Source organism: Ptychodera flava, chromosome 2 (genome assembly GCF_041260155.1).
Source record: "Ptychodera flava strain L36383 chromosome 2, AS_Pfla_20210202, whole genome shotgun sequence".
NCBI lineage: Eukaryota > Metazoa > Hemichordata > Enteropneusta > Ptychoderidae > Ptychodera > Ptychodera flava.
Genome location: NC_091929.1, coordinates 7,811,958 through 7,839,862, shown reverse-complemented (window position 1 = coordinate 7,839,862; position 27,905 = coordinate 7,811,958). Strand labels below are relative to the sequence as shown.

At 40.0% G+C, this 27,905-nt stretch overlaps 1 protein-coding gene across 4 annotated transcripts; it reads right to left on the bottom strand.

Annotated features, from left to right (window-relative positions):
• Positions 1–310: 310 nt before the first annotated feature.
• On the bottom strand, positions 311–27,905 carry LOC139152605 (uncharacterized). Of its 4 annotated transcripts, none has more exons than XM_070725846.1 (3): positions 27,668–27,905; positions 6,156–6,170; positions 311–4,532 (listed from the first exon to the last, which is right to left on the bottom strand). In XM_070725846.1, exons 1-3 carry the CDS (start codon positions 27,763–27,765, stop codon positions 3,209–3,211), a joined length of 1,437 nt encoding a protein of 478 aa, XP_070581947.1. In that variant the 5' UTR covers positions 27,766–27,905; the 3' UTR covers positions 311–3,208. The 4 variants fall into 4 exon arrangements, with proteins under 4 accessions (XP_070581947.1, XP_070581970.1, XP_070581955.1 ...); XM_070725869.1 differs by lacking the exon at positions 27,668–27,905 and adding an exon at positions 15,435–15,647; XM_070725854.1 differs by lacking the exon at positions 27,668–27,905 and adding an exon at positions 6,608–6,786.

Below are 27,905 nucleotides of genomic sequence, written 5' to 3'. Positions count from 1 at the left end.
TCTAGCGTTTATGGTTACATGCTAAAAGTGCATAGTAGGGCAGCATTAACTCATAGAAACAAGCTGAAACAAGCTATTTACAGAATTAAGATGAATTGTTTTAGAATAAAAAAAATCACCAAGGACCGAATCAAAACCCCTTGTCCCACAACTGGCACATGATGACTAAATATTTTCTTAGTTTGATTTTCTTCAGACGTGTATAACTCCTAGAGAGATTCTCCCGGTGCATTTGATCATTTAGAAACTGAAATGATCATTGAAGATAATGAACTTTGACCGATAGAAAAACGTCCACAATAACACGATCTTGTTTTCATTCTCATTGTTTAATAACATTTCAGCTACGCTCAATAAAAGCATTATTTACATATTTTCAAATATTGTGGGTGAAATTAAAAAGGTACAATTCTGTGTTACAAAGTGAATTGTACGCGAAGCATGGTGTGGTGCAGCATAATGAGTGAATGGAGAAAATCACGTGACCTTCATGCAAGGAAGACTAAAATCGCAGCCCGGGAATCGCAGATGTAGGTATGCATAGAAACTGTTTGCAAAAGAGAATTTTTGTCCTGAAAGCAAACTAAAAATATCTATCTATTAATGCCATTAACCTCGTGAAAAAGTGTGAAAATGCATATGCTTGCTTGGCATTCGTGTAAATTGAAGAAAAATGTTGAAGAAATTACGATTGTGGGATTTCAGCTTGTGTCTACACGTCACTGCAGACACTGACACTGTCTGTGAATAAAGGGCATTGGCAAGCTCCAAAAACCATAATGGGAAAGTGAACTGAATATTGTTTTTACAAAGTTAACGAAATGACTACTTCTGTTTCAGGGTTACGTTGTTCGTGATGTGCATCCTGGCACTCGGCAAGTATCAACAAAATAACACTCTGGAGAATTTGCGAATCGACTTCGTTATTAACTCGCAGATAGTTTTCTTTTCTCGTTCAGACAGGCTGACGCGGTCGTAGGCCCAATCGAATTGTAATGCTGGCAATAACTGGAGTAAAGAATGTGCTTTCATTTTCTATAAATTCCCATCATGCTTGAAATATCAAATCAGTGATGACGTCATGATGTAACACGCAGGGCTGTGCCATTATAAGTGTAAAATCAAAGCGAACGTGATTAAAATGTGTTCACATTAAAAAAGTGAAGGATTTTGAACAGAATTATGATCGATAGGTCATGCATGTGAACCGAACCCGAACTCGAATAAATTATTCGGTGAAAAATTGCTACTCGCACAGAACATAAAATTTTCGGATTGAAATGAAAAGCTATGCTGCTTATAGCTTGTGAAAAAAACAGCCAAAATGTGCGAATAACAGCAACTGCAAAATTGTGGATCAAATGGCAAAAATTCACCAAGGTAACAGTCACATAGTTTTGTTTGTTACGTTAAATATACCATGTAACTATTTTTTGAATTGAAATATTCCTGATGATTGACAAGCACAACACTTTCATTGAGAATCGGTAGACTATACACTGGCGACTAAAACATACATGTATAATATACACTAGTATTGTAGGACAAAGGATTTATCTAACTATTGACGACTCTTCTTGAGAAATAAACACTAAAAGATCACTTAACGAACATTTCAAAAATAAAGTGTGTGTTTTTGGCCCTGGAAAACACGTTTAATAAACGTAAAAGCCTAGGAAAGTACGGCATTCTATTCAAATGTGTCTTTCCGGCAGATCAGTATCGTGCGACAAACAGCTACGTCACACCATGGAGAACACTGACCTAATTCGCCTTATGGTATAAATCAGTCTCTGTCTTAGGAAGCCCTGAATGGTTTTACATAGAGAATTGTAGAACGGGCCCAGTGTTCTCCAGTTTTGGAATTTCTGGATATTGAAATCTAACGATAACATTTGGAAAGCGGTCAGAATGGGAAAAGGGACAGAAGTGAGGAAAATTGAATAAATTTAAACATGGAGAACAACGACACTTGTTTGATTATCAGCAATTTGGAATTTTAGATGGAGGTTGGAATTTGATGATGATGATGATGATGATGATGATGATGATGATGATGATGATGAAAAGAGGGGCACAGAAGTCATAAAGGACGGATACCTTTGCTTTGTAAATATTGTTTTGAAGTTTAAAATATTGTCATAAATTCACAAAATACAGCACGCCGACAAGGCCTGGCTGGCTTGTACATCTGACTTCAAAAAGCCTAGAGGAATTAACAAAGAAACTGACAGATATAAAAAGGACAGTTTTTATCTGTTTTTCGAATTCGATGTTTTGATGTAGGCCGCAGGCGAAATGAACACCACATCCTTGGTGCTGACATTGACTGGACTTTGACGTTCTTGATTGGGTCTGGTACTGACGCTTTCCGTTTTGTTCTTCCACGTCGTGACAGGCGACGATGACGTCATCGATGTCGTGTCCTGTGAATTCTGATACTTGACGAATCCCGGAATTTCAAGCATTTTTATCGCTGGTCTTAGAGCTACGGGTTGTGACTTTTCGCTTTTGTCGTCGGTTGGCTCGGACGTGGATTTTGAGTTGTCGCTCTGGGCGTCGGTCTCTATCTTTTTGTTTCTATGGTTACCCGGATTAGCGTCGTAGTATCGTTCGGACGAGACTTCAACGACGGTGCTGAATTTTTCTTCCTTAATGCTGTAGTGTTCAGTTCGTTTCTCATTCTCCGTCATGGTTGTAAAGTCAACTTCCGTGTCGTTCGCTTTCCCGCCTTTCTCTGCCTTGTCAACGACTTTCTCACTGTGCGGTGTTGCTGGCCGCCCTTCCCGCTCCAAATCCATGTTTGGAGATTCGACTTTTTCTTTCTTTGTATCGTCAGGGTCTCCTTTTTCATTTTCTCCGCTCACTTTCTGTCCATTATGATGACGGTTACTTCCTGCACTGCTACACAATTCATTCCTTTCCACGGGTGTAGGAGGGGGCTGACCGGTGTAAAGCAGTCCCTTGTCATGCCTGTACTGCGCATGTTCAATAGAAGCCCTCCACTCGGCGATGATATCATCCGACGTCACACGCCCATCGCCACCTTGATCATATTCGTAAACATTTCCGAATGTGACTGTTTTCAAGTTGGTTGGTAAAGTGTCGGGCCACACAAATTCATCGCTGTTGGCTTTTTTGCTTTTCTTTTTGAACTTTTTGGCCATAAGCGCATCATAATCAAGAGACGAAGGCATTCGAAACATTTTTATTCGCTGCACGGAGCTGCCGTGACTGGATATCGAAGACAGGCTCTCCAGACTTGGCATTTTTCGCGGCGTCCTGCCGTCCGAGTACCCGTTGTAATTACCAAGGGACCGCTGTCTGTTGGCCACTGCCAGTCATACATCGGATAACGAGATCTCAGCTCCTGTTGCTGCTTTTCGGTGAAGTTTTTCGGAATGTGTTTACCGACCTCGACTTTGTGAGTTTCTGCGTCCTTCCTGGGAGTTGCATTTTCCTTGTTTCCATGGCGACGCGGGGTCATCACCTCTTCGGCCGGCGAATCTTTCTCGCTGCTCGATTCCTCCGACTCGCGATCGTTTCGAGGACAGTAAACGTCCAACGATTTGTATTTAACGTCGCCGCTTTCTTCATTAGTTGTGCTTTTGCCCCGGATCTGAAGACAATTGCCAGCGTCGTTTACGTTGGCGGGACTCAAGCCAGCGGTTGTGTCGTGCACGTCTGGAAGAGACATCTGTTTCAAATACGATGAGTAGCTCATTTTATTCTGGTATGATTTGTAAGTTGACAAAGGATTGAATTTGTCCGTCTGGCCTCTCCTAGGGGTGTTCAAATCGAGAGATTCGTCTTCTAAATCCGACGCCTCCAGCTCCGTCTCACTGTCTTTCTTTTTCTCCCAGGTCAAGTGTGTATTCTTGTTTATCTGTGGCAACTTAGGTTGTGTGTCTTGTGTTTTGTTCGGTCGCTTGCCGAATCCGACCGACTCTGCCGCGGATGGTTTTGCCGTCACACTGTCGTGCACAAGTAATGGTTCTATTGGCGGGATTCGCGCGGGAACGCGTTCGTTTTCAGCTTCGACTTTGTCATTGGATGATTTGGCCGACTTTTGTTGTTGTTGAATTTTCCAGTTGTTGCCTTCCTTGTCGGTGATTTCCATGATTCTCGGCAAGTGGTAATCTTCGACAATGTGAGGCTGCAAACTTTGGGCCTTCCGCGACTTTCCCGGGACGCGTGATTCTTTCATCAATCTGAACTTTAGCGAATTGTTGTTCTGATTCAACAGGTCGCCGACAACCCCGAGTTTACTTATCGCCGGCAAGTGAACCTGCGCAGTGGGCACCTTGCTCCTGGCGTTGAAATTTGTCGTAAAAATGGCTGGGTTGGCCTTTGCGTAAAGTTCTTCCGCAGATAGCCTCTTGCTTTGTTGGTCGTTGTCTTTGTGAAGCGCCCTACTCACACTGTTGGTAAACTGGTGCAGAAAGAGTCCAGTTTGGAGACTTCTGGAGTCCATATCGTATGAGTGGCGATGCAGATTCTCCCGCCATTGTTCGTACGCAAGGTTGTCTCGTCTGCAACGCAATTATAAAGAAACAAATTTCAGAAAGGCGCGATTTTCTAAAACCTCAATTTATAGAAAATAGAAATAAAACTTCATCACAATTTTAACTTTTTAATCCTAAAACTTATACCGCGCGTCCACGTGAACCTAACAAAATACAAACTTTATAATAAAATGTGAGATTTAAGATAATTGCTGCAGGGAATAGATAAGATTCAAAATACTTCGAAGTTGGTAAGAATCTTAAAAAGAAACAGTAGACTTGGTCATTCCGAACGGCCATTTTTAAATATCCTGACGCGATATTCTCTCCAGAAACTATTGTTGCGTACCATAAACACACATTAATGTTTTATGTGAGCCAACCCTAACTACGTTCCAGAGTAGAGAAGAGGCGGGATGGAGGTGTCCTGACTTGAATTAGAAGCGGAAAATGGCCGTGATGAGGAAAGACATTATAACATTTCAGTCACGTTGGCAACTGACAGTGAAATGTTTGATTGATGTGGGGTATATTGCATCAACAAGTAGGTAGTGGGTGTGGTGAACATTTTGACACAAGAAGACTATGTGGTCGGAAAAATAAGAAATACACTGTGGGAATCGGCAAAGGGAATAATGTTGACTGAATAGTGGTAAAAAAGGGTAAAATAAATGCAAGATGGGTAAAGTGAAAGAAAATAGAAATCTCAGGGTGAAGTGGATATGTATAAAAGTGCAACTGGTAATACACGGCAGACAGATAACCTGGGAGAAAAGGGGGGGGGGTTCGAGGCAACTGTAAAAAGAGAGACCAGGAAGACGAGAAGCATTGTGGATGCGGAGGGATAGGCAAACTGACAAGGAAATACACTGGCTTTATCAAAACGTGACGGAAAACCGTGACTTGTCATTGCTCAGTTGTCTCAGTGTCTGCGAGGCAAGTGAATCGCACTCAAGCTGCTACACAGGCATTTCACGGCATCGCAGAGATGCACAAACCGTACTGTGGTTAGTAACAGATGCTGGTACGAAGCTTGAAAATCACACAAGCCAGTGGTCTGAGAATATGAAACTCTTACATTGTTTTAAGCTTCATCAGCTGTGACATTAAATGTATCTTGATAGTATTTTCCTCCTGCCTGGAAAACACATTTTCTCGTTCCGATCATATAGAAACGCTTAATATTCATATAATTCAGCATGTCAACAAAGTCTGTATTTGTATAATGTCCAAAGTTTATGTTGGCATCTGAATTTTCGTCCGGACTAGAATATATTTTTCAAGAATAACATTATATCGGACGCAATCGTCGTTCTGGAAAGGCTAACATATTGTTTTTCGACATACTTAAAGGAAATAAAAGACAGGTATTTGTTTTAATTGTACAAACAAAAACAAAAAAAAAAACCAGTGAAAATATTTACAAAACAAACATGTGGTCAATTGCACCGTAAAGCCTAGAGCTGAAACAGCCATAAAACATAACGACGTGTATATTAGCATGTACGGTAAATGTTAGTACCATCAAGGAACATGACAAGTATTTAGTAGAAAACAATACACCGAGCCCTCTGAAAGAAAAAAAACACACTCCAGTATCATCAGACAATATACAAAAGAATGCTCCATCAAAAGCCAAACGAAACCTACCGTGTCTCCATTTTGCTGTTAGCGTCAAAAAAGAAGCAAAAAGCAAAATTACATGTTAATGAAGAGAAACTTTTATGTGTTTGTTGTGAGAACACCGCGGGAAAACGAAGAAAACCAACACATAAGACAAGACAAAAAACTAACAAAATAATTTCCTTCGAAAAATGTCTCCCGAGTCGCCTAGATTCGGACTTGAATTTACAAGAAACTCGATATGCTTATAGCAGTCAGCTGTACAAGGAATTGTCATGTAATAAATATGTCCCATTCTTGGTAAAACATGACTTTTCACTTCACAACGAGGAACACGCGGTTTGTACTACAGGTTGTGAAATAGTGTTGTGGCCCATTACATCTGTGTGCGTGTGAGTGTGTGTTGTCAGCATAACACGACCATGCAGGTACAATGCAACAAAAACATCTCCGGCCGTGAAAAGCCCTCCATGAGTTACCTCGTTTTCGGCTCCGCCACGATCTTACTCTGCGGACCGCCCTGAGCTTGGACGAAAATCTCGAACTGCCGCGAATCACGGCGCATAGTCGGGCTACATTTCTGCCAAACGTACCACAAGAGACCAACCCAGCTATCGCAGTGTCTACCACACAACTGTAGTAACCAGGGCTAAGGATCGAATTCAACTCTCCCTTAACTAATTAATTATTAAAACGCGGTAAATCACCTTTAAGCAAACAGCTCACAAATCGATCAGTTAAGAACGAAAGTTATCAATAACTTTTGTTAGCTTTAGAATTGAGTCTATTGATTCAAGCCACGCAACTGTATTAATAACAGGTTTGCCATTGTCAAACACCAGCATTGCAAAACCATATAGTAGTATAAGTGAATTATAGGATTTTTCTATTTGTGATAATTATATATACAATTTATTTGCTTGAGTTCCGGTAACTTCGGATTTAAGCTAGAGGGTAAAGTAGTGGTTTTTCACAACAGGGCAAGTTTTAATTGAAAATAAGATGTAGGAGTGACGTTAAAGTTACTGGTCTGTCTTCAAGTTCGATTAAAATTCGAGTCAACAAAGAACTCAATATCTGCTGTACACCTGGACGGCTAATCAACATGGCGCTTTTTTACCTGGCGGGCCAGGTATCTAACATTGTGGTTATCTTCATAAGAACTTTGGTGATTGTATTAGGAAAGGGCGTCCCTAGCAACACATGCATGGTTAATGTAACGCGACGCGTCAAAGTAACATGAATATTTCAGACAGAGATTGAAATGACGTCTGACCTCGTTCAACGGCTCTGTTCGCTACTAAAACGGGATATAGAACAGCGCCACCCTAAATTTGCCCTTCCATCTCTCTGTCTCTGTTTCTCTACCTGTCCCTGTCTGTCTGTCTGTCTCTGCATGTCTCTTTCTCTGTCTGTCTGTCTGTCTCTGTTTCTCTGTCTCTGTCTTTATGTCTGTATCTGTCTCTCTGTCGCTGTCTCAGTCTCTCTGTCTCTGTCTCTCTCTTGTGTCTCCCTCTCATATCGCGCCTCTATGTCATTTCTGCAACTACATAATCACCTGAACAATTGTGCAGTGTGTAATCACCTGAAGCCCGTGGCTAACGATACATACGCATGCGCAGTATCCCATTCCTTGGAAGTCTATGGCGACAGGTCTAAATAAATCAGGTCATTCTAATTTGATAATATTTGACGACGGGATCACAGGGTTCAACAGGACAAAGATGAAGACAAAGGTATGGAGCGATTATAAAGTAGCTTGGCGGTTCCTATCTCAATTACAATAAATGCCGTTAATTCCAACCAATCCCATGGATTCTGTCGTTGCTGTGTAACAATATTAATCTCACTTCGGTTTTGACCTTTGACCTCGACGAAATTCGCGAATCACAACGATACTAACATGGATACGACAGAATTCTTTAATTGTGTCAGCGTATTCTAGATTTTTCTCTAATCACCAATCATGATATCCCTGGCCATTCACGTATAAGCCCAGGCACTTTACAAGGCTACACTGCAACTGCGAACACCGTACTTCGGCCTACGAAACACAAAACTATTTATCAATATCTTACTTTACTCTCAGAAAAGGGGAATAGTGATCAATGCATTGTACCGCTCCAATTTACAATATGGCACCAACTGTGCCGTCACCTCAAATGTGCCGTTTTGAAGTATGCCTGTCGAGTCAACAAGTACGTGCGAACATTGTATGACTTCTTTCCAAAAACATTGCTCTTCGGAATAAGAATTTTATCCAGGGACTTGAACAAAAAGACATCAAAAATCTCAATGACAGCATATTGCTAATTGCAAAGTGGCAATTTCTAGAGCTGTACATCTTCAAGTTGCCTATGTACCTCGAGGAAGTAGACGACATATTCAACATTGATTATACAACTACATCATGTTTCAAAAAAGTCAGTGCACATTCTCCTATATACACGGAATCCCTACCACCGAAGCAAAGATTCTGAATATCAGCATGCTGTTCGGTGTTCAATCTCATTTGTTTAGTGTCCAGCACAAACAACAGTTTTTAGAAATAAAATGCTTGGCAGCGTTGATTACACCAACAGCAGAATATCATAAGTTTACAGAACGTACAAAACATCCATTGCGACCGTATTACACTGAGGCTTGCAGAGATTTCAACTGAGAGAACAAAGCCACAGTCGGACGGTGTTGAACGCGAAGGACCAAAATGTGAGCACTGATCGCCTTGCAGCAATATACTCTGACACAAACAACATATGAAACGTTATTATTTGGGCAATAACGACCTTTTACGCAAATACTGATATAAAATACAAAAAATATAAAATACCTTAAACGTTAATGTGATGAGAGAATGTGTCTGGAGAAATACCCCACGCAATGAGCGTACTGGACCAATTAGACAGAAACGCCGAGTCTTTTAAGACATGACCAACAAACCACAGTTACATCTGACGTATGATTTCCTAGTCCATGCCTTCGCTCTTAAATACCCTAGCGTTCAAGTGACAGTCGACGGGAAAAACAGCCAAACACGCCTGATTAATTGCGCCCAGGAAAAATGGAAGGAAACTATTAGAAGCAAACCCACCTGTTTGCTGTTTCCATCGTGTTATTTGAGGTGAAGGTCTGATGAAATTGTGGCATGTCAATATTTTAAATGCAATTTGCAACTATTGCATTCCAAAGAATTATAATGAAATTCCTCGGGCGGCTCGCTGTAAATATTCTCTAATTACAAGTCGTTGACCTCTGTAGTCCCGTTAACACAATTATCGCAAAATTCCTCAAAACTACTGTTTCTGTTTCTGTTATGAGAAATTTCCACATATCGTAAACTAAAATAGTTCAATTTTGACCATAAAAGACCGAATTTTCTAACTCTAGAGGGTTCAGAGTGTAAATTTCTAACAACCCATTTTCCTATTCGAAATGAACATACCTGTGCTAGGTTATCGAATCACAAGACGCCAAACTATGTTAATTTAAATAAAACGCGCGAAGCTGAGTAGCTAGGTTTCCATACAACGCGTCGGTCCTCAAATGAAGACACAAGGAAAAGCGGGGGTCTGGCAAAATGATAAACGTGTTTATCAAATTCAGGGATCTCGCAACAAAATTGATATTTATGATTTGTTCTTGACATTGCCGTGACATGAATGCTTCTACGGCTCAGCTTTAAAGATTAGTTGAAGGAATGTGAACTAAAATCACGTGACTTCTAAAATCTGAATCAAATGTGATGATTTTCAGCGCAATGATTCTGTAAAGCAACAGGAGCAGTTTCTCCTTCGAGGCGGTAAGTTCACATACAGGCACGTCGGAAGGGTATTCTTCGCGGCATTCAAACTGAACAGCGTATGAGTGTTTCAATTGCACCGTCTACTAGTTTCGCTGAACACGACCTGGAGCTATTCACAATTATAGTGTTTATTTGAAGTCAATCTTCCCAATATTATTTTTATTAATACTGTTAATTTTGACTCCCGCAACTGACTAGCAGACGGTTATATTAAGAGCTCCCGGTAGCTTAATGAAGTAAGAATTTCATTAAATGCAGAAATTGTCATCACTTCTGAAGTAAATTAAAGTTTTGGCAGTGATATTAAATAGTTTAGAAACTGTTAGTCAGCGGAAATGACCTTTTCTATCGTAAACATAGGATATGAAGAGAATATCGCAACCTATGTATTTTAACTAGCCTTAGACGTTTACTTATGTGAAAATAAGGGCTCCTGCACGAAACACATACCCTATGAAGAGAGAATTACTGTCAGGTAAACCAAATCTGTTTAGGTTTGTTCTTTTTTCCTGTCAATACTGTCCATCATTTAATTGTAAACACTGGAAAAGTCACAGTTCGATGGCCACAACGCCAACTTCTCTCCTTGTACAGTTTCGATTGTGTAAATTGACGAACAAAGCCAACTTTTCCGTAGACATCGATGCTATACAAACCAAATGACTGTCTCTCTGTCTCTGCCAGTCTGTCTTCCTCTCTATCTATCTATCTATCTATCTATCTATCTATCTATCTATCTATCTATCTATCTATCTATCTATCTATCTATCTATCTATCCATCCATCCACCCACCCACCCACCCACCCACCCATCCATCCATCCATCCATCCATCCATCCATCCATCCATCCATCCATCCATCCATCCATCCATCCATCCATCCATCTGTCTGTCTGTCTGTCTGTCTGTCTGTCTGTCTGTCTGTCTGTCTGTCTGTCTGTCTGTCTGTCTGTCTGTCTGTCTATCTATCTATCTATCTATCTATCTATTAACTATCTATCTGTCCGTCTGTCTATATGTCTGTCTGTCTGTCTGTCTGTCTGTCTGTCTGTCTGTCTGTCTGTCTGCCTGTCTGTCTGTCTTCTGTGTCTCTCCCTCTTACTCACTCACTCACTCACTCACTCACTCGCTCTCTCTCTCTCTCTCTCTCTCTCTCTCTCTCTCTCTCCTCTCTCTCTCTCTCTCTCTCTCTCTCTCTCTCTCTCTCTCTCTCTCTCTCTCTCTGTCTCTCTCTCTCTTCCTCTCTCTCTCTCTCTCTCTCTCTCTCTCTCTCTCTCTCTCTCTCTCTCTCTCTCTCTCTTCCCCGCCCAAGGGATAGCAATCTACTCTTTGGTATGAATAAGTTCATTGAAACTTTGCCGCTCACATAATAAATGTAGATACAACAAACTTTCCTTTATTCAACCAAACATAACAATTTATGAGCCGCAATAAAGTTACCAAAAGACGGCAACTTATTTAAATATCGATAATTGTTAGTTTGTATGTTTTAAATCCACGCAAAGGAGATGTTAGCGCCTGTGTTCCACTTATAGGGACAGCGACAATAATCGGAACTGTTGGTATTTGCTTTATTATCTTGCTCTCTGAAACAATATAACGAGTCAAAGATTTGCGCCATAATCATGGCGAGACGAATCCAAGTTTATCGGCTTCTACTCGAGTTCAAGAGCAAGGTAAACATCATCGTCCGCTCGCACGGCTCGTTAGCCAGACAGGAGTCTTCCACTAACCACGCCGTGCGGGATACCCCCACTATTTTGCGTTAAGGAGTTTGATGGAATTAGAAAATCAGGCGGACCAATCAGAGCACGCGTTACACTCAAAGAGAAAACCACGCCTACCTTCCAAACGCCGACCACCGCACTGTTTGTGCACAGCTTTTCTCTCGATTTACTTACTGGTTTACTAGACTTGGTTCAAGTGCGTAATTGTGAGCATGTGAGTTGTGTGAACGTCTGGAATGCAATGATATATGTTCTGTTTTCATGTGAAATGTGTGAGTAGGATTATGTGAACGCGTTGAGTGGGGTGAACGCGAGACAGGGAGTTTTACCCGGCACAAACTAACTCACTACTGCTATAGCTGCACAGACTAAATAAAACGCGTTCGATCGCTACCAAATTTTACACGAGGAACTTTTACAAATCATTTTATTTTTCGAAAATTCACCGACTTGAACAAAGTCTCTGGTTTACCTTCGTCCTGTGACACCCTAATGGCTCAAACGGAGATTTAGGAGTGGGAAGGCAATCTTGCCCGAGTTTATAATACAGGATTTGATTGTCATGCATGGGGAAATCTTACTGCGTGGTGGGGATAAAGTTACGGGCGATTTTCTCGTCATTCAGAGAGGTGGCGAAAAGTTCCGTTTCAGTGATCGTGGGTTACGAAATGTATGGCGACGCTTTGTATCGTGTGAAGCGTTAGATATCTCCAAAAGAAAAAAAATCGACGAATAAATATGGCGATAGTGCAGAAGATGACTTTGAAAAAACTGACGCATGTAGTCTATAAAAAATTCACCGATGAGTAAGCTAATATTGCTTGCTGACGCTTGTAATCAATGAAAAATTCACCGATGAGTATATGCTCGCTGTGATGAATAGGTCAATTTTTTTGAACAACACCCAAACAAAATCCAGTTCTTTGATTTCCAGTTCTAGCATATTTCACAAAGTCCTAGTCCATGTTTTCGAGCCATGCTTCTAGTTGTTTCTCCCGCGGCGTGTCGATGTTCTGTTCTGGTAAATCCTGTTCATCGTCTCACAATGTTTACAATTTTCCAAAGATATGAACAACAGAATAGCTGCCGGCCGCGCCAGTTGACAGGACCACAATGTCTGAACAACGTCTGAGTAATGGGTTTATCGTGAAATTTTGAGGTCAAAATTGGAGGAGTGGTTTAACAGATTTACTTCGGCGGGTAGAACTTTTCTATTTCGCGCCACGATCTTTTGAGTTTGGCGGGTTGATGTTTTCACCTTACAAGTTCAGCGACAGCTGGGAATATCTTGCGGTACGACGCGCTGGCGGCTGGGCCTTTGTTTTGACGTTCTGAACACATCAGTGATTTCAGCAGTAGATTTCAGTAGCATGAAATGTAAACAGTGACCACGAATACTTGTAAATGTAACACCGAGAAAAAAGTGGAGAAAGACCTATACTCCCGGCCTATACTACTACATTCGTAGTAACCGATTATCTGATTGGCTATTTACTGGTCACATACAGTCGTGTGGTGGCGCTTTAAAAAACACGATTTAGGGGGTCTATCAGCCAAGGTCTGATTTCGGGAAGCATCCAGCTGCCCGGAGCGGAGACCTTGGCAAGCGAAGAGGAAGGTAAACATGGACCTTGGCTTTCTTACACGAGACAGCAATGATATCATTGGAGCGTAATTGTCTTTGTAATCATGAAAGCCTTCCGTTAATTAGTCTTAGCTTTGTTCAACAAGCCCACCTTGGAGAACAATAATCTAATTAACATTCAACGGGTTCATTCAATCAATGTTCGGTATGCTGCGGCTTCATTGGTAGCCAATGGCAACGACGCACGGTGACAAATGCAATACACGACACCGGTACTAAACTTCCCAAAACCAAATCGTGTTTTTCCACAATGCAGAAGATTGACAAGGTCATAGACATTTTACTATTGCTTTGATTTTCACCCACTCTTGTAAAATAAGATATTTTGACAGTTAACGTTCTCTTTAACTTAAATACACGAAGGGATGTAGTCATGACATTGAAATATTCCGATACAGCTATGATCTATCTATCTATCTATCTATCTATCTATCTATCTATCTATCTATCTATCTATCTATCTATCTATCTATCTATCTATCTATCTATCTATCTATCTATCTATCTATCTATCTATCTATCTATCTATCTATCTATCTATCTATCTATCTGTCTGTCTGTCTGTCTATCTATCTATCTATCTATCTATCTATCTATCTATCTATCTGTCTGTCTGTCTGTCATGACTATAGGATGTGGTCTCTGCATCCCAGGAGTAAACATCCTTTAAACCTGAGTGCTGTGTATTCCAGCGTTGTCTGATAACGACATTTTTTATTGTCCATACAACCATACAAGATTTCACCTTTGTAGGGTTACATAACGAAACCTCCCAGGCCAACCATTCCGTTTTCAACTCAAGAAGGAGAAAACAGCCTCCAGGTAAGAACGCGTAAAGTCGACCGCACTGACAAAATAAACAACAGAGTCCCATGCCAGGGACGCGTTAGCCTGAAAAAGATATCTCACTATGCACCACGTATTGAATATGAAATGTTGTCATGCATATCACATATCACTGCTCACACCTTAACATAGTTCGTAGGGTATTGGAACGGGCGTGCGCCACGGAGAAATTGTACGAGCAAAAAATTTCAGTCTATCGATACTATCCGGGTCCAATGGTCCGGTTTAACATGCATCACGTGGGTGCCCGGTTGTAAACGAGAGGTTACCTTGATTTATTGTTGAATACCAACTTATCAATATTCATTAGTATTTCAATGTGCTGGATCTCTACAATCACATCTTCTGTTCTCAACTCTCAGCGCCGTGGAGGCAAGAGGGCAATCTTCGTAGAACACAAAGAACAATGTAAGGTGGAAGCGACCTTCCTAACCTCCACATCTAATTTTAGTCAGATTGATCGATATTTCAAATTTGTTGTGGTTTCAGCCTTACCGACGGTGAAATTTAAGTCACCTCAATGACATGACATAAACAAAACGTTGTTTCTCTTGTTTAGGAAAGTATGGAATCTATGGGTATCGGTACGGAGCATAGGGTATCCCGACCTGCAATTCCCTGAAAATTGATTTATTTGTGGGTTCATGGTCACTTACCAACAACGCTCACCGTGACTAAGCCGAGCTTAATTGGATTACACCCTAGTATCAAACCCAGTACCATACCACTGTATGCAATCACACTGAACTTGCATCGAATCAAGAATGAAATGTACTCATGTACTCAAATTGCGTGCAAGAAATTGACATAAACCTGGCAGATGTACGTGTGAGAATTAAGGTGGACCCAGATCTCTGTCCAAAGGGCATCCGACACTCGAATGCAGTGAACGCAAAGCGACGGAGCATTTTAATCGACTTGAAAAGAGGGGAAGGTTTTTTGTCTAAGTCATTCTCATTGCATTCTGTGAGCGATGTCAATAGTCAAGTTGTCAAAGGGACTTGTAGGTTTACAACGCTCATTACCTAACAGCAAGGAGCGAATGCAGGCAGCCGAGTCTCACAATTGAACCGTGATCATTGTACGTCTGCCACGCGCGAGGTCTCGCCAAAAGATTTGGAATTAATCTGGGCCAGTTTAAATAGGCACCAACATAGAGCAATTTTACCACTCTCGTGGGAATTACAAGTGCTCAAACCTGTCTTAGAATAGTCTAACCGCCGTAGTAGAGCAGTAACTATAAAATACATGGCTATTGCCAAACGTAACAAGGTCTTAGCACTCACCTGAATGAAAGCCCAAACTGTGTAACCAAGAAGTTTCAGAAGAGTGTTGGTAAACAAGGGCAAGCTTTGAGATAAAATTTCGCCCTTTTTTCTGAACAGGCCTGCAAATCAGTTCCCGCTTATACTGTACTGGTCTTAATTACCACACAGACTAGCCGAGTTGTTCGCCATAGTGCGACCGTCGCCATAGTTAGCAAGAACAAAAAAAAGAACTTTATCAAAAGCGGTGGATACCTTTGATAGGTATCCCTAGCGCTTTGAATCTTTACTGTATCCTAGCGCTTTGAATCTTTACTGATTGTGTTAGTGTTTTCGTTTCTACACGTCTTTTATTCCTGCTCTAGCGCAGGAACAGGACGAAACAACACCATCTCACAAAGAAACGGGAGGGTTTTCTCCACCAAGGAGTGGTTTGCGTGCGACCACATAAAAGTTTTAACAATTCTAAAAATATTTGACAGGCTGTTAAAATTTCACGAAGTTTCCTCATGAATTATTTTCACAGAGTTAAAGGGCAGCTGTAAGTGGGGATACTGTAATATGTAAATCGCCATAAATAATGAACGAACTTTATCGTTAAGTTTAATCAAGTGAAAGCGTTATGTGTTTCAGTATTATTGTGAGCGCTAATTTTTCAAATTAATGAGACGTAATAGCAAATTTGATTGAAATAAACACTGGTGCATTTTATTAGCGTTGCTCGGATATTGAAATTCACCGTGGAATTCTTTTGATGAAACGCTTGTAATTACCAGTACACCATTATTGATTTTAGGATATATTCAGCTGAAATGTTGTTGAATTATTCATGATGTCATTCGTCAATCGATCGTTCCAGCGTATTGTGTAATGAGAGCAACCTTTGCTCTGCTAGTGCAAAATCCCCAAGGGTACTAATTTTCCCTTATGATTTGAAAAAATTAAAAAAAGAAACTTTCTGCTAGCATAATTAACTGTAAATTTACAACGGAAAAACATAATAGAAAATGGTTAATACTTCATCAAGTTTTACATAACTTCACATTATTGCTCAGTAAGAGGGTGGGCAGTTAAAGTTGAGCAGCGGCTTGTACAGCTTCTGGAAAGCCCGCCATCACACGTTGGAGAATGAAAATGGCAGAGTTTAAATTTTGATTTGCTGTATACAACAGGATAGCCCGCCAGAACTCATTGGTAGATTTCAACGCCTCTTTTTCGTGTTCTTTAGTACTAGTAGAATTGCTCCGGACAATATTTGTCGTTTTCTCCTCCCAGTTTGAGAATTTCAAGCCGATAATAAGGTTACAGAAGAGTCATCAAAATGAGATCGTGCAAGGGTCGCTGTTCGATCAATTACAGATAAGATATTTCAGTTAGGGTGTATCCGTTGATAAGATGACAGTTATGAGGTAAAACCTTTGCTATGACTGAGATTGGTAACAATAGTAAATTGTCACTTTCAAGGGATACAAAGAACGGAGTACAATACAAAGAAATGCAACAAAAGACGCCCTTCCATTTTAGAAGAATGCAGAATCTTCCGTTGACCGTGACCTTTACGGATGATATTTATCAACCAAACATGTTTGCAAAAAGACCGTGCACGTTCGCGGATGATAGACGATGAACAGGATCTTTGAACTTCACTTGCTTCCATTTTCGCTTAGGCTTCATTTGTAGGGCCTTTCCAATGCTGTCAACAATGGACGAGTCATTGATATAAAGTGATAGTACAGAAGACGGATAGATTCTTTAAACGATGAGTTTCATCAGATATACACATCTACAGAAGACAAATTGGCCACATTATAAAACACTGCTTTTGTCGTTACAGGAGTTTGCATGCACTGCACCTTTGCGTGTTTAACAAGCCGAGGATTTTTTGAATAGCGCCCTCTGCCTCCTGGAGGCTCCCAAGCGACTTTCGTCTGGTACATAAACATCAACAACGCGATTTTACGACCTGGGGTAAATAACCTATTAACATTGTTATATAGAAAAACAAATTACACGCATTCGCTTTGAGAAACGCCAACCTAGGGTATTATTGAGTGGATATCGTTTCACAGGCTATAGGTAATCTTGGCCCATTGAAAGTTGAATGTCAAAAAACAAAAAAATTGACATCATCAAAAATTGGTAACAAAGCTAATGGAATAACAAATAAAAACCAAACTGTAGCAGCACGGCGCATTAATGTACAAACATATGCATATAAAACATCACGCACGTGTTAAAACTTTGGGCCCACGTTGCTGACCGCCGCGAAGAGATTAAACATTTTTCTGAACACATGTCGATAATAATAATAATAATTAATAATAATAATAATAATAATAATAATAATAATAATAATAATACTTTATTGTCCAATCTAAGTGGAAAATTATCTTTGGCACCAGGCGTTAAAAAGCAAAAACACTTCAACTACATAAAGAAGAGTTACACAAAACGACAAACTACACATAAGCCAATCCTAAAATCCTCTGTTAAAAATGGAAGCTCTGCTTCCTGACGATAGTTTTGACATGTTCTTATTTAAAATGGCAACAGCAGACGGGATGAACGATTTCTTAAAAACATTTTTCTTTGCTCTAGGCACCAATAATCGGCGACCCGAAGGTAAATATTGGAAATGACTATGTAATGGGTGAGATTTGTCATTCAAAATCAACAAGCTTTTCCTCCGAAGAGCCTGTGTGTACATTTTTTCCAGGTCATTGAATCGTACCCCAACTAGTTTGTTGCAGATATTAACAAGTCTTGATAATCTCGTTTTATCTCTGACGGAGAGATGGCCAAACCAAGAGATAATATTAAAAGTTAGCACACTCTCGATACAACAACGATAAACCGAAACTAGTACATGGGTGCTGACATTGAAATTCTTAAGTTTACGTAAAAGATACATGCGTTGCTGAGCTTTTTTGTAGATGTTATCGGTGTTTAACCTGAAACTGAGATCCTTATCTAAGTGTGAGCCCAAATACTTGAACGATGTCACAATTTCTACATCTTGACTGTCAATACGAATGGGTGTCATTTCATTTGATTTACAATTACCAAGAACCAACTCTTTCGTTTTAGTGATATTCAATGTGAGGAAATTATCTTTAAACCAACAACATAAGTGTTCTATTTCAGAAAAGTAGGTAGACAGTGAAGCTTCATTTTTCAGTCTGGCAACTAACGCCATGTCGTCGGCGAATTTTATCAAAGTTAACAGATTATTTGAAAGCATGACATCATTCGTGTAAATTGAAAACAAAACGGGAGAAAGAACACAGCCCTGTGGGGCGCCCGTATTTAGCGTTAGTTCACCAGACATGTGACCATTAACAATAACATCTACATCTGTTACAAGAGCAGATCTGTATTTTTGCGACGCTTGGTGATGTTGTGTTGTCTCAGAGGGATACAGTCACTCTCTATGCATTATTTTTGCCGAGTTTTGCATCAATTTAGGAGTTATTTACATTTGATATAACCCTATACCATCCTTGAGCAGTGATCAATGAAACATGTCTGCTGCTACACTAAAGGGAAGAAAAAGTACAGATGGTAATGACATGATGTCTGGTTGCTACCGGAAATATAATTGTGATGGTTGCTTTCACTGACTTCATATCAAAAGTCAGCACACGGTGGATGAAGTTAAATACAACAATTGCTGGTCATTTATTATGCTGTTTTCATGTAGGTAGGAATTGTTGCAAATATAATTTTACATGTACAATAAGTACACCGATCCAGTCAGTCAGCCGGGCCACGTTTGTATGAACTAATGTTAGTTTTCAGATACAAGTTAGGTCTTATACTCAAATAACTGCTAATTGTATAATTTAGCGTTTGATTACGTATAACGCGCACGCAAAGTTGCATATTGAAAAATAATGGATATTACTGAAGTGACGTCATCTTGATTTCTTGCCCTGAAACTAAACCTGGACAAAATATCACACGTGAGTGTGCGTCTACAAATTGAGGGCGCTTGTCTCCGTCATATCCCTATCAGAATACAAAGTTAACCTTCACGTGTTTCCATTGATTTTTTACTCTGTATGTGACAACTCCATTTATTGTATTGATACTTCATGATAACCCCTGACCCGAAGCCGTTAAAATTTACAAATTTACTACGTGTAGGTTGACAGAGTCTGGGCCAAAATCGATACGTTTTTCAGTAGTCCTGGGTGTTCATACTCTGCCATACCTGCACACATTACGCGGACCAAAATCACTCAAAATATCCAAATATCATAGATTCGTTTAAGGTTAAGATTTGTATACCAATGTCACCATTTTCAAATGGCATGTCAATGGTGAATTCTTTGAAGTTATTTGTCAATTTCTTAACAGATATTTCAGCAACATCTAAAACTTGATTTATCTTGGCGTGACATCACTTTACTGTTACGGAATTTGATAACGACGATAACGCGTCATCATTCCGTTACACGAGTCATTGAATGATCGATATGAATTTTGTACTTTTCATTTATTTGCCAACCCCCTTGCCTTCTAAACGAAATTATGTTAAAACGAACTTCAACACGCTATAATTGGTCTGTAATTTAATATTTTGTTGACTGGTAATGATCACTTTCTGACAAATCTTAGTATCCGATTTTACTCAATAGAAAGGAGTTTTGTGATTAATTATGGTCATTTGCACACAGCACTTCGACTTCCGATTATTAGTGAAAGTGATGACAAATACAAGGAAAAATATTACTGAGAAGACACACTTCGACAAAACGGCGGTTGTATTAGGCCTGGAAAAATAGGTAAATGGTATAACGGAATTTCCCGTTTCTACTGTAACAAATTTGGACTTGTTTTGAAAATCCGCTGTACAGAGTTGTAAGACCATAGTGTAAAATGTGTCTAGTCAGTTTTAGAGGCTAAAACAGAGGGTCAAAGTAAAATGGATAACTGCAAATGTGAGATCCCACCTTGAGGCCGTTAAAAAGACAATACTGCTACTGTTTTACTTTTAGGGCATTTTTGTTGTGCATATTTTTACACTTTTTGGTTTTCTGCTTGGAGCATGTCGGAAATGATGAGAATTGATTCTATCAACACTGCCTGTATATGTAGCGCCTCTATTATTGTGGGCAATTTGTAAAACTAGAATCCAAGTGACTCAGTAATATTGTAGCTGGTCAGAGATTTTGTTGATTCGTTAAAAGAGTTAAAAATAAAATAACTTTACTCGCCCTCTCTGTAGCTTTGCTAAAAATCATCTGGCCTTATGTCATGTTCTTTTCATTTCAACGTTGCCAACATAGCTATATTGATCATTCATACGTGCCAGTCGCGCTGAGTACGGTACATTTTATCATAATTAAGTCTGACCCATCGTCACATGTTCGTATGTTTGGTTTCGTCATGCTCTTTCCCATAATTTGTTTGTCTCTCAATTAAATAATCGTTTCCTTCCGATCAAATACTCGTCGCTAAGCAACGAAAAATAACAGTTCATAATTGCTTTACAATTGTGCGTGTGAAGTTGGTCTTTGTAATTTCCCCAATAACAGTGTCCAATAAACAAACTGAACAGCTGAACTACAGCTGAACTAAACTGTACAACACCTACAATGCTAAGTCTATCGATCATTGCTTTCAAGATGTAGACTTGGGTGAAAAAGGTCTCGTTTATTTATTTCCTTAACTAACAGCAGACTGTTTGTTCTCATGCAGGCGCGCATGTTCTAAAATTAACGAGAATGAACATTTTTAAAAGCAACTTTGAAGGAAAATAATTCAATCACAATCTGCCTTGCAGACGTTCACAAATTTTGTTCTGTTGACGGCTCAAAAATTTAACGCGATTGGACTGAACTAATTTGGGAAAATTGGATCTTCATATTGTTCAAATTTCTCAAAAGTGTTAGGTGCCCTATAGTTTAATGTTGCAATATTACAAATTACTCATAAAACAAGTGTAACGTAACAAGAAAAGCAGATGAGCTTATATTTGTAGATTAAACTGACATTACTTCACCATCCAATTATCCCAAATTAGTTCTAATCGTGTTAAATTATAATGAATACCATATACGACTTCCGACATTCCTTGCCTGTCAATTATGTAAATTAAATTATTTGAGCTTGACAAAAATTTTATTTTGAGAAGGGTCCGTCGTATTTGGACACTTCATGTAAGTTTCGTGTTTCACGGAAAATCATCCAAACCCCTTTAATCATGAAAATTTCAGCATCAATATTTTTGAGTGATTTATTAAACACATATTATGGCGTAACGGCCTTGGTAACAAGCTCGCTCGATTAAAAAAATATAGAAACTTTCAGCTGTAAAAAGTGTAAATTGTGATTACCACGATTAAAGGCTCCAACTTATGCGCTATCACTTTTAAAACCATGACGATTTTGTTTTCAAAAAGCGACATTGTCTATGGTAGTTATGTGGAGGCGTGCCTGACATGAAAAATGCGGGTTGTAAAGGTGAACCCACTAACACCGCTGTAGAAATTCTCAATAGTCAGGGTTTATTATATGCTATCGTATTCGGATTTAAAAGATAACCTCAGCAAGCCACATGTCGTCTGATTCATCGCATTCCATACTCTACGTGACACTCCACCCGTTGTGAACGACACAAGAAAATCTGGCGTGAGACATTTTGATATGCTAAATTAGACATGACGCATTTCGACATGAATTTGTAAGTAACAGAAGAAAATGTGTTGTGCAGACAAAACAGAATACATAAATACATACACCGAACTTTTACAGAACCGAGCTTCAAAGATAGCTCTAAGGTACAGAACGCGCCTCGGGGACAAACTTTCGAGGCGAATGCTCACTCAGAGTCACTATGAAACATCAACTTCTACATAACAATAAACGTTTTAATCCATGTTGTCCTTTTTCGAAGTGCTCAATTACGTCAGTCGTTTTCAGACGACAATATGTTCTTTTCATTCGATAAGCACTCCCTTCTTCGAATAAAGTTGTATGGTAAGATATCTGTTCGTTCTCATCTACTCAAACGCCGCAATTCAGAAATACCTCTATAATTTGGAATCCTGCTTTGAAAGAGCCATGGTGTTTTAAAACAAGTGGGCGTCCCAACAGCTTTCGATCTATTATGCGTCACAGAAGTGGAAAATGGTTCGTCTTTTTAATTTCATTGAGTCCAACACTATAACTGACGTCACGACCGTTCTCAAACAGACTGCATGGTATGTTTAAAGTGACTACCGACATCTACAGCGCAATTCGAAAGTTGCTGACAGCGTTGAAGCTTGCTGGTGTCGCTGCATGCACTCCACAGAAACTCTGCTTAGTATATGTGCTTGTCACAGTCTACACGATATGTGTATCGACATAAAAGGGCACATCTCTCTCTCCCCTCTCTCTCTCTCTCTCTCTCTCTCTCTCTCTCTCTCTCTCTCTCAGTTCGTCGACAGTAGGTCTGTCATCCATATGCCCATGACTCCCTTTTTGGTTGATTACATCTGTAAGATGATGAGTCGGCAATGTTTATACGCTCGTTCATGGAAAAATTAGCTATAGATCTATGTGCCATGATGCTTAAATTATTTTCGCAAAGTACCCTGACCTTACAATGGTACCTGACCCCGGAAACTTACAGCAGACAGGAAACTTGTCAACTTACAGAATTTCATAAAACGACAATACCCGGAAAAAGCAAAAACTCACCTCTTCAAGTCAAAACGACTATCAATTACCGTGGCACTTTTCGGAAATGTTTCCACTGCACGAGTACAACATTTTTATTTGTTAACGTTTATTTCAGTGTTATAACGTTAACATGCTTTAAATCTTCGCCTGAAGCCATCAGCACATACAATGGCATTTCTATAGGTTGTACATAGATTCTTGGAGCAAGAGCAAGCTGGGTTTGTTGAAATACTTAACGGGGCATTATGTGTCTAAAACGGTGTAGAGTTGGGTATACAATGAGCGCTACTCCGAACGCTAATCTTTCGCGACGGACAACAGTACACTAAATTCCCCGATCGTATCAGCTTTCAAACAGAGTAAACGGGTCAGACCCAGATCTGAATACAAGAGAACCGGCAGAGAGTAAAGTCGTCACCTCAACTTGAGGAGTTCAAAACCGGGATTAATAGAACAGTGCGGGGAGCCGCATTTGCTCAACGGACTTGCTATGCCATTCACGGGGTGACAAGATTGAACATGCATTTCCCAGCATACGCCGTACAAGCCTAAAGGATCTAGTAAATTGAATTCATTGAAAGCTTGACTGAACTTTAATTAAGGAGGATGATACATCCATGTTCACATTTGAATTTGAAGAAACAGAGGTGGCACTTTCATGAACTGAACCACAATTAATCATTCTGTCTGCATTGTGTTCGGGTTACTTTCGATAATGAAACCCCAAACGGCACTCTATTCGAAACGTCATGGCTGTACCGTTTTTAAATGCGTTTTTTGTTTCTTCAGGAACTTGTCTATTTACTTAACAATCAGTCGTGTTTGATTTATGTATGTCCAACATGGCATCCACACAGCATAAAAGCCCTTGCAAAGTTTGTGAAAAAAATCAATGGCATATCTCCTAAATTTCAGGTCATCCGGAAACCGTATTCACTTTGCGTTGTTCTCTTTACCGAGAAGTCTAGAGGGTTGTCCATGGATGAGTCTTTCACGTTCATGAAAGTTTACGCTCTCAAGAATTTCTTTCTAGAAGGTCGCACTGTTCAGAAATACTAGTCACGGGGATACACTGCACAACCTGCTCTTACTTAGGGCAGCGTTGCATATAGCCAGTACACTTTTATTTCAAACACAAACAAAGAGAAACATGTGTTTCTCTCTGTCTTGGCAAAGCAGAAAATTGAATTTTAGTATGGCAGCAATAATGTACTCGAAGGATGACGGGTACACATTTGAGGTAAACAACCTAAATTTTGGTATTAATGATAAAAATTAATTCAAGTCAAAACTTGATACTACTTTATGTAAGTAAATATCTAATTCGAAACTAAAGTATATGTAGAAAAACTGCAATTTTGTTTTGCATTATCTGTTCTCATTTTTAAATGGCAGGTGTTGAAAAACTGACATTCAAAAAAGTGATAAAAATCGTTATAAGCATAATTCACTGAGATATGTGATTGGCTATGTCAGAGAATTATAAAGGGGTTCTACATAACAGACTCAATTTAATATAAGCAAAGATGAAAATATACAAAGGCGATCCTGAGTGAAAGAACTTCAAACAAGACGTGAGTAAATGTAAAAAGTAGGACTGAAGCCATGGCTGTATTTAGCAAATACCGATTTTTAAACGATCGTGAGACCCTTAAAATGTACGACAGAGCACGGATCGGCATTACACCAGCCCGAGCCATTTTTGTTCTGAACTCGCTAAAGACAGCCTAACTGATTCCACAGATGTCTGTCACTCAAATTGATTTGAATTCTTTCTAAAACTCAAGTGGCAGACATGAAATTCATGCATTGTCATGAACGGCAATTTTCTGACCTATCAACGACTTCAGTTCTTGCAAATTATTTCACCCTCTTTAAAAGACTCCGATATACTTATCATCTTAGCGATATAGAATATGCGATTTAAGGACCATGGCGTTGTCATGATTACCAGAAATGTACAATAATAGCGACATTGTAAAGGTATTTGATACACTATTTGCGTGTGTAAGTCATACTCTGCTGATCGTGCTTTTAAAGGGGACATTTGAAAGTGCAGGTAGCGTGTCTGAGCCAACTTGAAAAGAACGAACTTTTTATCACAAACAATCGAACAAGTGGTTTATCTCAGCATCTCTAGTCCCGTGAAACTTCAAGAACTTTGTCCGGTTGGCAACACACATCGTCAAGACCTGACTATGTTCACAGTTCTCATCAGATTACAGCGAAAACAACGATAGAAGCGAGCAAAACTAAAAAAATCGTCGGAAAGGACACACGAATTACACGTGATAAATTGGAATATCTGCCCACTTTTCTAGAAAATTCAGACATTATTTTCATCGCAATGGGTTTTCTACGGCTCTTATCCACTCTGGTATGCATATTGTACCAGGGAATTATGCACGGTACACACATTTTAACACTGGAACGACAACAAACATGGAAGTTGACTGCGAATCTCAAGCTCAAACAAAAGGAACCTCTATTCTCTCTGTAAGTCGATGGACTTTGGCATCTGTAAAATCCTTTCAAATATATACCATGGTTAATTTTATAAATCACCCTTATCCTTCAGATTTTATAAATGGCACGAAGTCTGAGAGTCTGTAGTAGAAATATCCATCGCAGATAATTTGAGAATCATGAAGTTAACATTTCGTGGTGAAGGACTCGTGTTTAACATACGTGTGTGGCAAGGACCAGATTTAATAATGACGCTACTATAACACGACATTTCCTGTCCATCACGTTTTGAAAATATGGTTAGCCGGTGTAATCACATTGTCTCTCTAGAGAGGGTTCATTCCTTCTTTCTACATTCTCTGTCCGCTTGTCACTGTCTACCTTGTTATCTTCTGATCGGTCGCTATACCGTGTGTCTGACAATGTGTTTGTCTCTCTCCCTGTCCTTGTGTGTGCCTCCCTTTCCGTCAACCTGTCGTCATCTTTCTCTCTCTAATATGTCGGCTTGTCTGTGCTTGGAGGTGCTACATTTGCCTCTATGGTCTGTCTCTCCCCTTTGTCTGTCTGTCTGCCTGTCTGTCTATCTGTTGCTCTCCCTCTGTCACTTTCCCTCCGTCGCTCTGTCAGTCAGTCTGTATTTGTCTGTCTGATTGTCTGTATGTGTCTGTCTATCTGTATGTCACACAAACGCATGCACACAGGCCTCACACACAATAACATGCACCAGAATGCAGGGCGAGCGGTAAACACATTGACAGTTTGTTATAATGTTTAGGCCATGGTGTGGGTTGCAATAACTGTTACAAACATTTGCAAGCAAGACACTAAAATGTACATCAGGAATGAATAAAGGTGACTTCAAATAGACGATGGAGATTTAACTTCGAGAAAGACGTGCTTGATGCCAATTACACTGCTAAAACATCTCGAAGTAGCACAGAGAAAGGGGTCTTTGAAAAGACTTTCAAAACAGCGTACAGTGTCCGGGGGTAGCAATTTATTTTGGCAGTAACCACTCAATTCAGTAGGTTCTTGCATACAAGCTACCTCCAGCTATTGACTTGCCTCTTAACGACTGAAAAAGTCCACTCGATATTTGAGACCGTTAATGGACAGCGAAATTGGCCAAGGGTAAACAGAAGCCACTCCACGCTACAAACACGCCGAGCGACGAAAATTACCACAAAGGAAGACAACTCCGTGTAAATAGACAAAACAACTTTCATAACACCTGAAGCGTGGAATTCTTCGCACGCAGTGTCGGCGAATACAGTTTGAGGTCTTGGCTGAACACACTCAGCGGCCGTTGCTGTACCGACGACCTTCGCTGAAAACGTCTTGTGATATCACAATCCGATGATGTCATGTTTGATTGAAAACCAGGAAAACAAACTTAGCATGTAGAATATGTAAACTAAAGAAAATGATGTATTGATTTATAAATTGAGACTGTATTAGATTTAATCATATTTCATCGCCAGCTTATTACTGAGTGTGTGTACTCATGGAGTGAGTCTATTGGAAGAAAAGTCATTTGTTTGAAGTTCACATCAGTTTCTTCTACATTTGGTTAACTGTACAGAATGGCAGCCAGATGTGTCACAGTTGAGGGATAGAAAATTATCAAGTGTTTTCTTGTCGTCTTCTCGAGGAATTTCGATGCCTCACGAAATGTACAACGCTGTTTCTTAAACGGGGTTTACAAGAACCGTGTGAGGTAAAGACTTGCAATAAATCAGCCACTTCTAAATAGGTTTGCTTCGAAACAGATATTTGTTTGCAGCGTCAAATTTGAGCCAGCCAACATGTCAAGGGTCACGACATGGCGTGCACCTGCTATGGAGTTTGCAGTATGCGAAATAATGAACACAAAACACAGCTCAAATGGAGAACCATAGAGCCTTTTGAAGTACTGTTGCGCAAAGTAATATAATATTACCTAATAATGATCACTAATCCTACAAGAAGTTGTTGGCAAGAAGTGTTTGGTACCTGATCATACAACCGAGGAAACGAGGCGTCAGTTAGAATGGTCACGGAACAACGCACGGTGACGGAAAGATTAAAGCTTGTCGGTTATAAGTTACCCGCGATGGGGGTCGATTTTAGGTACTCACCCAGAACCACAGGCTGGACACGGGAAACATTTCGTTTGCCTTCGGGAGTGGATCCTCAGCTTTGGTGGTAGCTGAGGCAGCGACGCTACCGCCATCATGGACACCGCGGTGCACACTGGCGTATCAAAGTGCGCGGTTGTGAATATGTAAGCAAATCTCGGGGGCCGATAGGCTGCCACTGGTCTGTCCGACTAAGCGCTGTCCTTTGTCTTGCTATACCTAGTTTACCACTCGGCTA

Excerpts from the sequence above, each read along its gene's own strand:
- LOC139152605 (XM_070725846.1), bottom strand. The coding sequence starts at position 27,765 with ATGATGGCGGTAGCGTCGCTGCCTCAGCTACCACCAAAGCTGAGGATC.